Source organism: Corythoichthys intestinalis, chromosome 8, assembly GCF_030265065.1.
Source record: "Corythoichthys intestinalis isolate RoL2023-P3 chromosome 8, ASM3026506v1, whole genome shotgun sequence".
Lineage (NCBI taxonomy): Eukaryota > Metazoa > Chordata > Actinopteri > Syngnathiformes > Syngnathidae > Corythoichthys > Corythoichthys intestinalis.
This window is the reverse complement of record NC_080402.1, coordinates 51,291,523-51,307,769: the sequence shown is the minus strand read 5'-3', so window position 1 is coordinate 51,307,769 and position 16,247 is coordinate 51,291,523. Positions and strand designations below refer to the sequence as shown.

Here is a 16,247-nt window from a genome sequence, read left to right as displayed (position 1 = left end):
CTTGTACATATTGTTGTTAATGTACTGTATGTTACTTTAAAAATTCTTTGCGGTTTAGGAGGTTTGACCACCCCCCACCCATTATAAAAAAAAAAAAAATAATAATAATAAAACACTTCTGGCTCAGTGGTGACCTTGATGTGAAGGAGTTCTGGCAAGAAATTCTAGCCACTTTAACCCCTGTTTATTTATTATTTAATTTAGCATTTATATATTAACACAAACGTGTGCTTTTTCTATACTTAAATGTACACCTCTAAGCTGATTAATTTTTTTTCTAGGGCTGTCAAACAATTAGAATTTTTAATCGAGTTAATCACAGCTTAAAAATTAATTAATCGTAATTAATTGCAATTCAAACCAGCTCTAAAAAAATTCCATATTTTTCTGTAAATTATTTTTGGAATGGAAAGACAAGGCCAATATATACATTCAACATACTGTACATAAGTACTGTATTTGTTTATTATAACAATAAATCCACAAGGTGGCATTAACATTATTAACATTCTTTCTGTGAAAGGGATCCATGGATAGAAAGATAAATGTGAGTACAAGTTATAGTAATTTTATATGTATATTTTCGTTTGTACCTTACGTTCATTTGAGTGTTGACTTCGCAACGTACGAGACCTCTGATAGTTTGTATATTGTGACTAAATATTGCCATCTAGTGTATTTCTTGAGCTAAACGAAATGTTTGAATAGAGTTTGACCTAAGTCTGAGTATTATTTTGCATAGCTATTTTGATTGGGAATGCCAGTTCTCTTTGCATTGAGTGCTTTTCTTTTTGTGAACATTTTTTTTTTTTGGAGAGATAGGAATATTATTTTTGTTGTGCTTTCAGTAAATGATATGTAGCGACTTAACTGTTCCGACCAAATGCATGATGGGAAGTTGGGCAACCATGACTGTCAGTGGTGGCCGCAAATATTATATCTTCTCTGCGTTTAGTTCAATACAGGGTGTTAAGAAAAAGATTATTTACTGTCATTCTTCCCCACGTCGCTTGCCACATTAGTTATAATTGTTGTGGAAGAGATGCCAAAGCTTATGCCAATAAATAACACGGCCCCAGTGAATGCCTGTGTCCACTCCACTCACTTGTCTCTGCCTCGTAGTTCTATAATAAATGTAAAACGGCGCCATTGTAGTCTGTTTGCGGCAATGCATGAGTGGGTCGTTCCACGTATGCATTAAATTCGTTAATTATTTTAACGTGATTAATTAGAAAATTAACGCCCCTTAACGCTATAAATTTGACAGCCCTTTCCAGTATATTTGTCTTTTTTTCTCATGTTATTATTTATAATTGTTTTAATTCCTGTGTATATGTTCATTTTCCCATCATGATATTAACTGAAAATACCGTTTTCAATGTTGGTTTATGCGCCATAATTTTGGAGGGAGGGAGTGATTGTCTTGTTCTGGTGCATTCGACCATGTCTCACAGTACGTGGCGGTCCAAACACCAACTGCTTTTCCACATTGAGAGGTGCTGATGTAGCTTCAGCATGAGCTAAATATGCCTCCGGACTAAGGTATTTAATCAAGTGGCCTTAGGGCATACCAAGAATACCTAATGGATGTCAAGTAGCATAGTTATCCTTGTAATACTTTTAATTTCCACAGACATAATAAACTTTAAATACTCGTTTGCTTTCTATCAGTTGCTTTTGAACCCCTGATCTGACAGGAGCTTTTATTTCTACTGCCTTATCGGAACAAACTGGCTTTTTTCTTTCCGGATCATATACACATTTTTTTTTTTTTTTTTTTTTTTACAGTCTATTACTCTCTCTTATGTTTTCTTGAAATTACTGTTTTACAATGTAATTCCTCATGTAAGACAGCATACCATTTCACAGATTCCTTTGTGAAATATCGTTTTCCAATTTCGACTGCAATGAGAAACACAAATAGAGTATAAGATAAGAGAGGTCTTTGTCGTCCATCACAGTAGGAACAAAAACATTGTGTTGCCAGAGACAGGCTCATCCTTCTCACAAATTCAGTGTGTCTCAATTATTTTCTATTCTGTTGGCTTTCTGTTGTCAGCTGCAAACATTTTTAGACACAGTAAACAGACTGGTCTTTCCTCGTCTCCAGCTGTAATAAAAGTCAATGCCAAAAGCCAAACACTACATACACTTCCTCATATTTTTTTCGTCTTAGCTCTTCATATCTCCACTGCGCTTTGTTGTGTGCTCTTGTTTGGTTAAAAAATACTGCACACACTCTGAAAACGAGAGCACCACTGCCACCCACTGAGTGGATGTGCAATTACAGTTTATTCTAGAACGGCAAAAAAGTATGTTGCCTGAACATATTGTGCCCGACTATTTGAGAAGTACTGCTTTAATAGTATACTATTTAAAATAAGGAGGTACTTTTTATTTTACTCAAAATTAATATAATTATCTGTATCTAATAAACATAAAACATTATAAATGGTTTGCAAAAAACATTTTATTCAGAAAGTGTCAAACATATTCATCCACCTCGACAGCAGTGGATATATAGTGCACACGTCTCTCATTTAGTGCCGCGTTTTTGCTGTCGATGTGTCGAAAGCACCTTGTTTATTTGAAGGTTCAGTGGGTTCCTTATGGGTGTGTTGTTATGCATCGCATTTGCACGTGTACTTACCTCTCATGGGAACTTGGACTTCACGCTTCTTGGAGCAGTAATTAGCATTCCCTCCTTGCAGACTCTTTGAAGAATTTAAGACATAGTCAGTCAGCTTGACTTGCCTCTCATAAAGCATCACATTTTTTCAGTTTTCTATAGGTTTTTGCTACTCTGGGTTGTGGTGTGTTTATTCCGTTATGTGTATATGTTCCTTAAAACTTGCCATTAAAGTTGTTTCCCTCTTCCTCTCGCTTGGCGAGGCAAGGCAAATGTATTTATATAGCACTTATTTACTGTATATAGCTATTCAAAAAAGGTCATTCAAAGTGCTTTACATAACACGAAAATCCAAAAACACAAATAAAATGAGACATCAAAATCAAATGAAATCATCAAGAAAGTTGATGAAACATCAAGAAACAAGAACAATTAAAAAAATGAATTAGAAATAAAATAAATAAATAAATAAATAAATGGAATTAAAAGCATTAGTCAGGTAACTTGAAATCTGAAGTATATGGCCAGTTATGAATAGGCTTTGGTAAACAGTAGCGTTTCTAGCTAGGCCAGCAGTACGGTCCAGTTGAGATTGAGCAAATCAACACCAGTTTGGGATTGTAACTTTTAAATCCAACCAGCTGATTCTCTGAAAGGCTGTCTGCTTTTTAACCTCTGTGGTCTTTTACAGGGGGTTGGGCATTGGAAGAATTGCTTAAAGTACAGTAATAAAGCAGTGGAAATGAGTGCAGAATCGTTCAGCACAAATAGGTCAGAGGAGAGTTGAAAAAGCAGTCCTTAAAGGGAACCTCGGACTTAAAGACTTGCAAGCTCTAATAAGCCACAATTGTTCTCTTTTACTAAAATATGTTATTAGAAACACATAAAATATTGCCATTGATTTAAAAATCTTTAATATTTAGTACATGTTTTGACCTACGGAGGGCGCCATGTTTAATAGACGCTCGGGATGATGACGTAGATTGCCACAGTCACTCGACGAATACTATCGGGTTACGGCAATTCCTTTTATGCGGCAAGACGTCCAACACATGCGCTCATCAGTTAGAAGCGGCGAATACTTACTATGTGTGTTTTTATTGAGTCTTTTATTACCTTTTCATTTCCTCTCAAATACTTTTTGCATTTGTTTCCATCTCATACTTCTAAGCATAGTGTTTTCTTGTAGTAGCTTTAAAGCAGATTGTTGATCTGTTGTCATTATTCACGTAGCATATTTAAACCACCCTTATTTGATATTACTACGTTTAAGTATTTTCTTAAGGCATCTTTGGTATGTTCTGTCTGTATACATCTAAACAAAACAAGCTGGAAGCGCACAGTAGTACTTTGGTTGTCAAATTCGGCTCTTGTAGACGTTTCGCCGATGTAGCAAACTTTGGCAGAACACCGTTTTTTTTTTTCCTACTGTCATCACGTCTCATCCCGTCTTTCCTGTTCATTTTGCCTTTGCTGCTCATTCTGTGAAATATCGACAGTGCTGTATTGATCATTAATGTTCCTCTCGGGTTCAATTTGAAAGGGTTGAACAGATTACATGTTTATGTCACTAGAGTCATACCTTGGAAGCCCGACAGTGTAACCTTGTGACGTCACCGCCCAACAATGGTGACCTACTAGTTAAACTAATTTTACAAATTGTATTAAAACGAAATCATCAAAAAGGGGTTTTAATATCAAATTATTTTAACTCATTATAATCTTTATCTTTTAAGAACTACAAGTCAGGTTTCTATCCATAGATCACTTTATGTATTTTTTTTTAAGAACTATTATTTCACTCTGGGTTTGCCAAATGGAATACTCATAATCAGTGTTGTCAATAACAGCGTTAAAGTATAACAGTGTTTCTAACTGCATTTTTTTTTCAGTAGTGAGTAATCTAATTAATTACTTTTCCCATCTTTGAAACGCTGTTACCGTTACTAAGAATGTGAAGGGGCTCGTTACTACAATTTGGTTGAATGACGCGCGAGTTGTCTGATTTTGTCACAGCTCCCTGGAAGAGAGCAGAGCAGGAAGGGGTAAAGAGGGATGTGGGTGGTGATGCTGTTGCAAATGCGATGATGATATGGTAGGTAGCTCTGAGCAGTAGCGGAGCATTTGCGTTCTTGTTAGCATTAGCCTTTAGCATGGCGAGCATCATTTTAAACTCTCGGGCAACTTTTTTTTTAACATACAGTTTGTGGCGTCCAGGAGGGCACAATTAATAGAAAATAACCTACTGTTTTCCTGCTCAGTGTGCATTATCGTCACCAAGTTGCCGTTGTCCTTGTAGGCGCTACAAAATAATGATTTTTTTTTTTTTTTAATTAGTGAATATAGTAACTTGTCCTAAAAGTTTCTTGAATGACAATTCCATGAACCTTGTGTGATGTTTTTTTTAGTCAAAACAACTAGAGCAAAGACAGGAGAGGCAGGAGATTCAGAGTGTCACCTGCATATTGAAAAATATATCTATATATACTAAGGGTGTGACGATACACACAAGTCACGGTTCAGTACGTACCTCGGTACGGGGTCATGGTTCGGTGCGGGTTCCGTAAAACAGGAAAAGCAAAAAGGCATTTTTTTCTCAAAAGTTTGTATACTGTTACACTACTATATAGGAGAATTTTTTTAAAAAAGTAACAAGTGTGACCTAAGGTTTTTTTTTTTTTTTTTTTTTTTTGTAATTTGGAATGAAAATATCAGCTTAATTCAATCAGTTAACATACTGTAAACATCTTTTACGTGAAAGATGTTATAGAATGTATAATGTAATAATGTGTAGAAAATGAAAAGTAACAACAGTTACTTTGCTGAGTAACTAATTACTCTCACAATGAGGTAACTGAGCTACTAACACAATTACTTTTAGGGAAAAATCAATTTTAACTGTAACTAATTACTTTTAAAAATAAGATCAACAACATTGCTCGTAATGAGTGTTAATGAGTGCAAAGACAGAATGTGTTGGGCCCTAGTTTATTCAACAACTTAAAAGATATCAAAACTATTCAAGCTGGTCCTGTTTGACGATGACACAAATACATATATTTTATTGTGGCAGTGATCTGCAACTCTTACAGCAAGATATATATTTTTTTCCTTTTGGTGTTACTAGTTTAGGTTAATGAATGAATGACGGTTGTGTTCATTTATTCATGTGTAGTATGCCATTAACAGAACCATAGTGCTTCAATCCCAAACAATTTAGTGACATTTGGGATTTGAACATAAACTCCTGTAATTGACAGAACATAAACAGGTTTGACTCCTGAACACAAATCAAAACATTACATTCTCCCTTCATGTTCATGTATCGATTGCTAGAAGCATAGAGGGCCTACATAATCTCTTGTACACAACATAACTATCCATCACTTCACTGATCATGGATGGAACTACTGGCTTATATACGACTGAACTCCTGCTTAAAGTTGGAGCAGACATCTATGAGAGTGGCTTGATGTTTGATGGGGAAAATTGAAGGTTCTCTAACAATTTAATCAAGCAGCCGTCACTGTGTTGGCCTTCAAAAAAGGAGCTGTAGAGGTAGTCAAGGAGCAATACAAAGGGAGTTTCACACACTTCTAAATCTAAACACACTTTCATCATTCACTTACCTATGTTTTTATTAGATGCCAAGGGGGAGGCTCATGATCTCACTCTCATTGTTGTTCTTCTTCTTGGTGAGGATATTAACTAAAATCGCTACTCCTCTGTTATTCGTGGATGGATCAGAGTTAAAACTTGGCATTTATATTCTAGCGCTGTATACTCATCGATCCTCGGAGGCTGATTTTTATTTTTTTTGTCTTGGGGCTGATTAATTTAATAATTAATTGCAGGCTTATTATTGGCTGTAGGTTCCGGGTTACCCAGTAGAGGGCATGCACGCAACTTCAGATGTGCCTGTCATGTCTCTGCGTTGATGGGACGTATAAGGAGCTAGGCGGGTTGTTGTAGTTCATTTGAACTGGCTTGGCTTTTCCCTTCAGGGGTTGCCACAGAGAATCATTTGTCTCCATTTAACCCTGTCCTCTGCATCCTCTGCTCTAATTACCTTCATGTCCTTTTTAACTACATCCATAAACCTCCTCTTTGATCGAAGGATAAAATATCGTTCTGTTGCAGACACAGTGCGCTGCTTGTTTTTCCTTCAGAATTGTATTCTGGCTCAAATGGTTCAAACATGCATGGTTGTGTTGACATAGGAAACATCCACGCTGTAGGTAGCTCAGTATGATGGACAGTCGGCACAGGGGAGGGGTGTGGTTTGAGCACAGCCATGCGATATGCCTACAGCGTCTCAGACCTAACAGACCAATCCCACCCTTTTTTTTAAAGTCTTATTATTAGGGACGTCCCTTTCTGATCGCGCCATTTTCAGAGGTTGGGAATTGGGTGAAAAGGATCAGGTTTTTAATTGACAAAATATACAGTCATGTGAAAAAATTAGGACACCCGATGAAATATTCAGTTCTTTATTAAATCTTCACATATCAATGTCTGATCTTGTTTTTCTTTATCCCTGGAAAATGTGATTTAATTGCAGGTAAACAAAAAAAATTAACTTTTTTTTTTACTCATTAAACTAAATATATCAACAAAAATGCATATTCTTACTGAGGAAAAAGTTAGTACACCCCACCACCTAATAATAGCTAGTGTTACCCCCTTTGGCTGAAATAACTTGACTGAGATGCCTTTTGTAGCCATCTACGAGTCTTTGACATCGGTCAGAGTTTACCCCACATTTAACACAGAATACTTTCAGCTGTGAGATGTATGAGGGGTTTCTTACATGTACAGCCCTTTTCAAGTCACCACACAGCATCTCAATGGAATTATTATCTGGGTTTTGACTTGGCCGTTCCAGGACTCTCCATTTCTTCCTTTTCAGCCAGTCCTTGGTGGATTTACTGGTATGTTTTGGGTCATTGTCATGTTGCAGGGTCCAGTTTCACTTCAGCTTTAATTTTTTACAGATGATCTCACATGTTCCTCAAGCACCCTCTGATACACGATAGAATTTATGGTGGATTCTATGATGGTGAGCTGGCCAGGTCCTGCTGTAGCAAAGCATCCCCAAACCATGACACTTCCACCTCCATGCCTCACAGTTGGTATGAGGTTCTTTTACTGGAATGCTGTATTGGGTTTACGCCAAACGTGTCCTCGTCTTGGTGTCCAAATAATTCAATTTTAAATACATCTTTGAAAAACAACATTATTCCAGAAGGACTTTGTCTACAGTCACTCTGGCAAACTTCAGTCTGGCCTTCATGTTCTTTTTGGAGTGCAAAGGTCTCCTCCTTACACACCTCTCATGAAGGTTAAACTTGTGAAGTCTCTTTCTGAATTTAGAGGCATGCACTTTCACATCAACAGTAGCAAAAGCCTACTGCAGGTCCCGTGATAACACTTTAGGGTTTTTGGAGACTTCTTTTAGCATCTAGCGGTCTGCTCTCGGGGTGAACTTGTTTGATTGGCTGGACCTGGGCATGTTGGCAGTTGTTTTGAATGTCTTTCACTTGTAGACTATTTTTCGGACAGTGGAATGGCTGCTTTTATATTCTTTTGAGATCTTTTGAAACTCCTTACCAGACTCAGAAGTGTCTACAATCTTCTTTCTGAAGGCCTCAGACAGCTCCTTTGATCTCACTATGGTGTTTTCTCTCACTTTAACAGTCAGTCACTGTTGAAAGTATTCTGCATTGAGGAGTGGGGCAAATTTTCTTCAGAATTATGTCAAAGACTAGTAGATGGCTACAAAAAGCGTCTCACTGAAGTTATTTCAGCCAAAGGGGGTAACACTAGCTATTAGGTGGTAGGGTGTCCTAACTTTTTCCTCAGTTAGAATATGTATTTTTGTTGATATGTTTGGTTAAATGAGTAAAACAATTTTAGTTTTGTTGTTTACCAGCAATTAAATCACTTTCTTTTCCAGAGATAAAGAAAACAAGATCAGACACTGATTTGTGATTTCTTAAAAAAGAACTGAATATTTAATGGGGTGTCCTAATTTTTTCACATGACGGTATTTGTTTTTATGCTTCATGCTCGTACACTCTGTGTGCAGTGCAGCCAAACTGGCCGGCTTGCGTTCAGTACTTAAAGTTAACGATGATTGACTGGTTTGTAACTTTGATCTTGCCAGAGAAGCTTGGTAGCACTGCAATCAAAGTCACAAATCTGTCAATCATCATTAAACTTGATAACTTGAAAAGTGTGCAGTGGCAACTCCTTGTGTATGTGAGAGCATATTCTCTGCAGGGTGAGTGGACTCAATCTATGAAGCATCTAAAAAAGAGAAACATTTTTCCACGTTATTCTTGTTTAGAAGTAATTCACATTATGAAGGTGGCACAGTGGGAAACTAACATATTTGGAACTTTGGTTTAAAAAAAAATCTTTTTTTTTTCAGTATCAGATGAGGACTCAGTATCAGAAGCTTCTCAAAATCATGTGACTTGGACTCGGGTGCAAAAATATGCGATCGGGACATCCCTACTTATTACATGTATTCATGATTTTTTTTTTTCCTATGCAAGTTTGGCAGGCTTGTTAAAAACAACCTATACGCTCGCCCAATCAAACAATTTTTTAATTTTTACTTCAACTGGACAGTACCTTTAAAGTGTTTGACCACACTGCCCACCATTCCAAAACATGATATCACACAAAAGAATCACATCCCTTTTTGTAATGTGCATAACCTTTTATGAATTTAAACGAAAACAATAAAAAAGAAAGCCTACATCTCCCCTTTGACTTTGTTTCTCTTGCAGCTCTACATGAGTTCCCAACAGACCTGTTCACAAACAAAGAGAGAGCAGAAGGAGCTGTGGCCTTGCATGTCTTGTGTGTAAGTTAATCGTACGTCTGTATAATTCAAGAATATGGTTTCATTCATTTATGAGGCCCTGTACTTTAATATTTCATATGATAAACCAGGTAATGTGCTCGGTTTTAGGGGATATAATGGATGGGTTTTTGACTAAATTTCTTCCAGGGTAATCAATAATTGTTACAGTGTTGATATAATATTGATTTTAAATGGTAGAAAATATCAAAGAACTAGTTATTATAAAATGTTCAGGACTAACTGGTGTGCATTTGCATTTTCCTTTGTTTTTTGTTGTTTTTTATTTATTCATTTATTTATTTTTCAACACTTTCTGTGTGATCTAGCCTGTGATGATGATGTTGTGTGCGCTGATCTCTGGGTGGCTGACACTAATAGAGGCTCATGCTGGCAGTAAAGCAGCATTTGGATAGCTTTTACACTAAATGTCAAACATCAATGGCGATGCCGATCTTCCCACGCACAGTTTTACTTGTCTTTCTTTCTAAATGAGCATGTGTTTTTTTCACAAAGTAACCCTATTCTGAAACTAAGGGACTCTGGAACCATAATGTGGCTGAAGCTATGTCAGAGAAGGGTACAATACATTGTGGAACAAAAAAATGGCATGTTGGATACTATTAGGGTTTAAGGCTTCATTCCAAGAGTATTTTATGCAAGATATTAAAACTAGTTCAGTTGTTTAGGGAAAAAAGAACAAAGAAAAAGTGCATTACAAGAATGAAGTCTGACAAAAAAATATTTAGAGCAAGTCTTACAAAAAAAAAATGCATTTATTTTTCCTGTTGTCGGAATGATTTGCAAGTAGATTTACCATTGTACTTGTACTTATTCCATTAGATTATTCATGACAATGTAAAGTTAATGATCCATTTGTGTGAGACTGTGGCACAACGGCATGAGATCAGATTACCAATTTATCCTTCAGCAATTACCCCACTTCCCGTTTTATTTTTCATGGTGCATATGAATTTAATGTAGCAGTTGTAGCTGCTAGGCTGTATTCATTATTGAAATTCAGTGGTTGCATGGTCCAATGAACAAGCCCAAAGTATTGTAGAAGATGCATGATTTAATTAAAATATAAAATAATAGACAGATGCTTTTTTTTTTTTTTTTTTTTAAAGAAGTGATTTTGGACTAAAAACACTGGAGAATAGAATAGAATAGAATAGAATAGAATAGAATAGAATAGAATAGAATAGAATAGAATAGAATAGAATAGAATAGAATAGAGCCTTTCTTGTCATTGTACAGAGTATAACAACTTTTAAAGCTTCGCCATAACATGCAACACATAGAACAAATGTACAAAAAGGGAGATTAAAAACAGAACAGAACAAAACAACGCAAGTTACAGTGTACATAGAATGGGAATAACGTGAATAAGTGACAGTGACAGCAAGTGGTGATGTAGTGGTGATATTACAGTGGGTATATGACAATTTATTTGCAAAAATGCTATTATGTACCGTAATTTCCAGACCATAAGGCGCACTGGATTATAAACCACACCGGACAAATTTCACAAAATTTTAGAAATTTAAATCCACATATATGCCATACCAGACTATAAGACGCAGGTGTCCATGTCTTAACATTAGATATTTACATTGATGTTACACAAAACGTTTGATCGATCAAAAATGTATTTACAGTTAGTCTCCGGGTTACGACGAACCCGACTTACGCGATTCCGACTTTACGACACCAGTCTCATCCACCATTTTGTCTCCAGTCATTTTTTTAGTCGAATAAACAATACCTTATTGTACCTCACAAGATCTTATTCTTTTACTTTACATTATTAATATGATGTGTTCTGTCCTCTCTAACCGTGAAGTTGTTCATCTTTACAGACAGCAAACAAGGCAATTTTTGCTTTTTGAAACTTTTTACCTCCTTCACTTTTTCCATTTTGTAAAGCTGTAACACACATGTACACTTATGTTCAAAATGACATGCATTTTAAAAATAAAACACTTAAAACAAAACAATTGGTATTCACAAATGTATTTAGACTGATTAATATGTAAATTCAGTAGATTTAAATTTGCCTTATCACAAATGCATACAAATATATATTAGCTGAAAGTACTTACAGTCTTATGTGGGTCAAACCAGAGTGCAGCTTTATCTATGTCAGACAAGTGTGTAAGCTCCCCTGTCTGTCCAGCCAGACTGAACGCTGCCACCAGAGGGCAGTGTAACCTCCATCATTAAACAAAATACAATACTTTTGGACTTTTTACATAGTTTTTGGATCGTTATTTTGAGATTCAAAGGGTTAATTCCAATTTACGCGGAAATTCCGGTTACGTCGCCAGTGTAGGAATGGAATTCACTTGTAAATCACTTTCATCCATTTCAAGTGGATGAAATCCTTTTAAAAATGGTTAACGGTTAGCGTTAGGCCGTATTTAACAGCTTTGTTGTAATATAATGTGGCAATAAAGTCCTCCAAGTGCCATTTGAAAACGGCTAATCAACATCGCGTTCTCTTGTCATAGAAAATAGTGGATGACGATCCATTTAAAATTGCTCTTTTGTAGCAGCATATAGTATCAGATGGACCCATATTCATCAATAAAATCATGGGTTTTGGAGTTAGTCTGACAAGTTTCTGGCAAGCTTTTTCAGTGCAAGTGTAGCGCCAGAGAGCTATGCCCTCACAAAATTTGAAAAGCCATTCTTTTAAAATATGGCTAATCCAATTTTTTTGTTTTTAACAAGAAAATATAAACTCCCCCCTGAAAAAAAAAAATCCATAAATAATCCTTATAAAAGTCGCAGCGTACAAATGGCAAGAAAAAAAAAGCGGCTTATACAGTAGTCCGAAAAATACGGTAACTGCAAATATTGCATATGCAGTACCCAGATTGAGACGGATGTCTGAGAACATGTTACTTAATTGGATGCATGTAACAATGCTGTGGCATTTTCAGTGCAATGACGGTGACATTTCAGTTCAAACTTGAGTTGAATACAGTGACAGCTCTTGGAAAGAATTGAATTACATACTGTAGATACACCCACTGATGCTTAATTTTATCTTTCTCTTCACAGACTATTTACATGTTCTGTGCACTAGCTCTGGTATGTGATGACTACTTTGTTCCCTCCCTGGAGAAGATATGCGAGGTATAAATACATAGACAAACATTAGTCTTTGTGAAGTTTTCACTTACTTTTCTTGCTGTTGTTGTTAATTGCTTAATTTTGACTTAAGATGGCTTGACAATATCACTTTGTACAATGAATGTACATTCCATTTTGCATTTTTTAAAACCTATCCACACGATTACAAAATAAACGGCATCAAGATTATCAACAAAAAAACAGTATTAATTTAAAAATCCTTTTGAGTTGCAGTCATTTCATAGCAACGTAACATTTTGAAAGTTGGATGGAAACAATATTGGGGCTCGTATGTTTTTCTTAACTGTTCTTTTCTTCTCTACAGCATCTTCATCTGAGTGAAGACGTGGCTGGTGCAACCTTCATGGCTGCGGGCAGTTCAGCTCCTGAGCTCTTCACGTCCATTATAGGTATGAAGATTATCCTGCGTATGACTGTAGCGCATACAGTATACTGTACAGTATGCTCACATATTACTACTTTATTTACTCTATGTGCCTTTGTATTCAAACTGGCTCCCTCTCTTCACAGGGGTGTTTGTTACTAAAGGTGATGTGGGTGTTGGGACCATTGTTGGTTCAGCGGTCTTTAACATTCTTTGCATCATCGGCGTGTGTGGCTTCTTTGCAGGACAGGTATGATTTAATTGCGGTACTGATTGGATGACGGGTTGGTAGCATTCAATGGTGAGCAGAGTCACTGTCATGTTTGCCTCCTGCTCTCCTTCTGTTTCTGCCCCCAATTTGTCAAAATAGGAAAATGTGTACAGTTGTTCTGTAAGTAAATTATTATTAAAGTTCATCATATATATACATCATATATAATCATATATGAATCTTAGTCAGTCTCAGACAAAAGACTGCAGATTTGCATCAAAATACTCAGCTAAAAGCATAGGTGGCTAGAGTAGGTAAAAACTTTACTCAAGTAAATGTAGTGTTACCTCTAAATATTATTATTCTAGTGAAAGTAAAAGTGGTCATCCAAAAATTTCCTCTAGTACAAGTATTAGTTGAAAAGAGTACTCAAGTAATGAAAAACATTGTCAGTAACTGTTTACAATGTCTTTTATTTTTTTATTTTTAAATAATGCTATTTTTTCTCAGCACAACTTCATCTATATGAACTGTTATTATTCTACTTTAAGATAGCTCAGTGGTCCCCAACGTTTTTGCACCACGGATAGGTGTTATGCCAATGTAGTATTCCCGTCAGAAAATGTTTCCTCTGGTCACGGGAGCGTGCATGCATTCAGGGAAGGTGGAGCCACTGCACTGCGTTTATTTGATTTATTTCAGTGTTTTGATGTTGTAATTATCTATGAGGTTTTGCAAAATGCACCATCCGCCAAAATACACTTTTTACTTTCATATGACGTAACATACTATCCAGGGGTGCTTAAATACAAATCTTGAAGGTCCATAATTATTTTTTTTCATACAATCATGGGTCCATTTACTAATGTCGGTCAAAAAGAAGGCAGGTCGAAGGTCGTAAAGGTGGCTTTCTTTTGACCAAACAAGAATACAATGTACATTCTGATTAAATAAAAATAAATTAACAAAGCATTTTTTTGACTGAAAATAAAAATACCAAAAAATAAAAACATGCAAGTACAATGTTTACACATGTACACAAAATTATTGATAAGATCTGTCATTAAGGTGCAAACAATATCTATTGACAGTACATTTTGTAACTGTAAAACACTGCTGGACAAAAAAGAAAACATGCAAGTAGTACAGTACATGTTCATTTGTTCAAAACATAAATGACAAGCTATGTCATTTAGGTGCAAACATAAAAATTACTGACAGTAACTGTAATTGTAAAACACTGCACAATGAGAGGAATGGCATTTGGGGGTCACAAAGCTGTTTACTCACATCGTCAGCCAGTACTTCAGTGCATCTTGTGGTTGATAAATCTGAGAGTGAGATTTGTTTGATTTTTGTTGTCATTTCCACCTTTTCTTTCCCCTTTGAACAATGCTGTCATCACTTCAATCATACACTCTTTTATTATTTCTCCATTAGAGAACGGCTTCTTATGTTTGGCCAACACCCACGACACTCGGAGTTAGCACTCTGTTGCAATTTGTTGTTGTGTCATAGATTTAACAATACCTTGCTTGACTCTTGATATGACTACTTCAACCTGTTAATTTCTTGCCTTCTCATTTCTGATTTAGGAGGAAACTTATCTTCAAAAGAGCTGTGCTCTATAAAATAATGGCGTTTCACATTTTCACTTTTTATCAGAGCAACTGTCTTTAAGCATATTAAGCTCATATAGTTTTGGTACTTGCAGTTGGTAAAATGGATGCACAACTGTCATTCAATTCCTCATTGAAACGGCAATTTTCGTTGTCCACTTTTCTTCTCTTGGCCAACTTTGAGAATGCCCTTTTGTTAGATACGGTCTTCTACTGGTGGCATGTGTGGTGTTAGTGAACGTTGCTTAAAATTGTGATCTTGTACGTTTCCCGCATGCAGCGAGTGTGCCGGGGTCACGCGGGGAAATAAATAAACAAATAGATAACATTTGCTCACAGTATGATTCACGTTCTTGAATGAAAAATAAAGTACACGACAGCATGTACAAACAGATTGCAAAGTGCCGGGTGCGACTGGTGTTTGAGGTTGCTGACACTGCTGAGGTACGTCCACGCTAGCTAGCAGACGCTGACGCTGGGCTGCTATAGGTGTGCAAACACCCCAGAAATGACGGTCAACCACTAGAGGTCGACATACGCACATCTCTACTCGGATTAGTCAAGAGGCACAGGCCAGATTGCGGTCATTAGCAAATCATTTATTCTTTCTAAAAATGTGACGACTCTAGTGTAGCCCAGGGTAGTGGAGTAAGAGTAGTGTGTCTTCTTTACAAATCTACTCAAGTAAAAGTGTTGTGTGGTAAAACTACTTTAAGAAGTCAATTTTTCTAAACAAGTTATTCAAGTAAATGTAATGGAGTAAATACTGTATAATGCGTTACTACCCACTTCTGGATAACAGTAGTCTACAAGCACAATGCTTTCTGGATAAAAGTAGTGAGACTTTACTACTTACTCGGGTCACTAGAAAAAAAAAAAACAAGGTCAAAGGTGTCAATTGCCTATAGTTTTTTAGATAAAGTATCTGCAAAATGTCAAAATCCAAGCAATTTAGGTATAATTTATCGCATAAATCCAGGTGTTTTGGAAGTGCACAAAATGCATTAATGTAGACAAATTTCATAAGCGGTGGCAAATGTCAATGTCAAATGTAACAATTTATAAAACAAATACAGTCGTACCTCGACATACGATCGCTTCGACACACGATCTTTTCGACATCCGACGTACAATTTGACTTGCCATTTTTTTCTACATCCGACGACATGCTTGAAATAAAACGACATGACAGCACCGCAAACGAACACACGGCGGATTTTCTTGTGTGAGATTACAAAGCAGGTTTAAAAAAAGTTGGCAAAGTTCGTGAAACAAGGCAAAAAGTGATGCTTACCTTTGAAATGAAGATGCAAATTATAGAAAAATATGAGCGTGGGGTGCACATAAGTGAACTGGCTCAACAATACAGCTCCACGGTCCTCTTCCGACAC

General features: G+C 36.4%; 1 protein-coding gene across 2 annotated transcripts in view; it reads left to right on the top strand.

Annotated features, from left to right (window-relative positions):
• The window catches only part of LOC130920244 (sodium/potassium/calcium exchanger 3-like), an 88,126-nt gene that overhangs the window by 47,569 nt on the left and 24,310 nt on the right, over window positions 1-16,247 (top strand). For both annotated transcript variants that reach the window (XM_057843309.1, XM_057843308.1), the window contains exons 3-6: window positions 9,427-9,503; window positions 12,570-12,644; window positions 12,967-13,051; window positions 13,173-13,276. In XM_057843309.1, coding sequence (XP_057699292.1) covers window positions 9,427-9,503; window positions 12,570-12,644; window positions 12,967-13,051; window positions 13,173-13,276 — 341 coding nt within the window. The remainder of the gene's footprint in view (window positions 1-9,426; window positions 9,504-12,569; window positions 12,645-12,966; window positions 13,052-13,172; window positions 13,277-16,247) is intronic.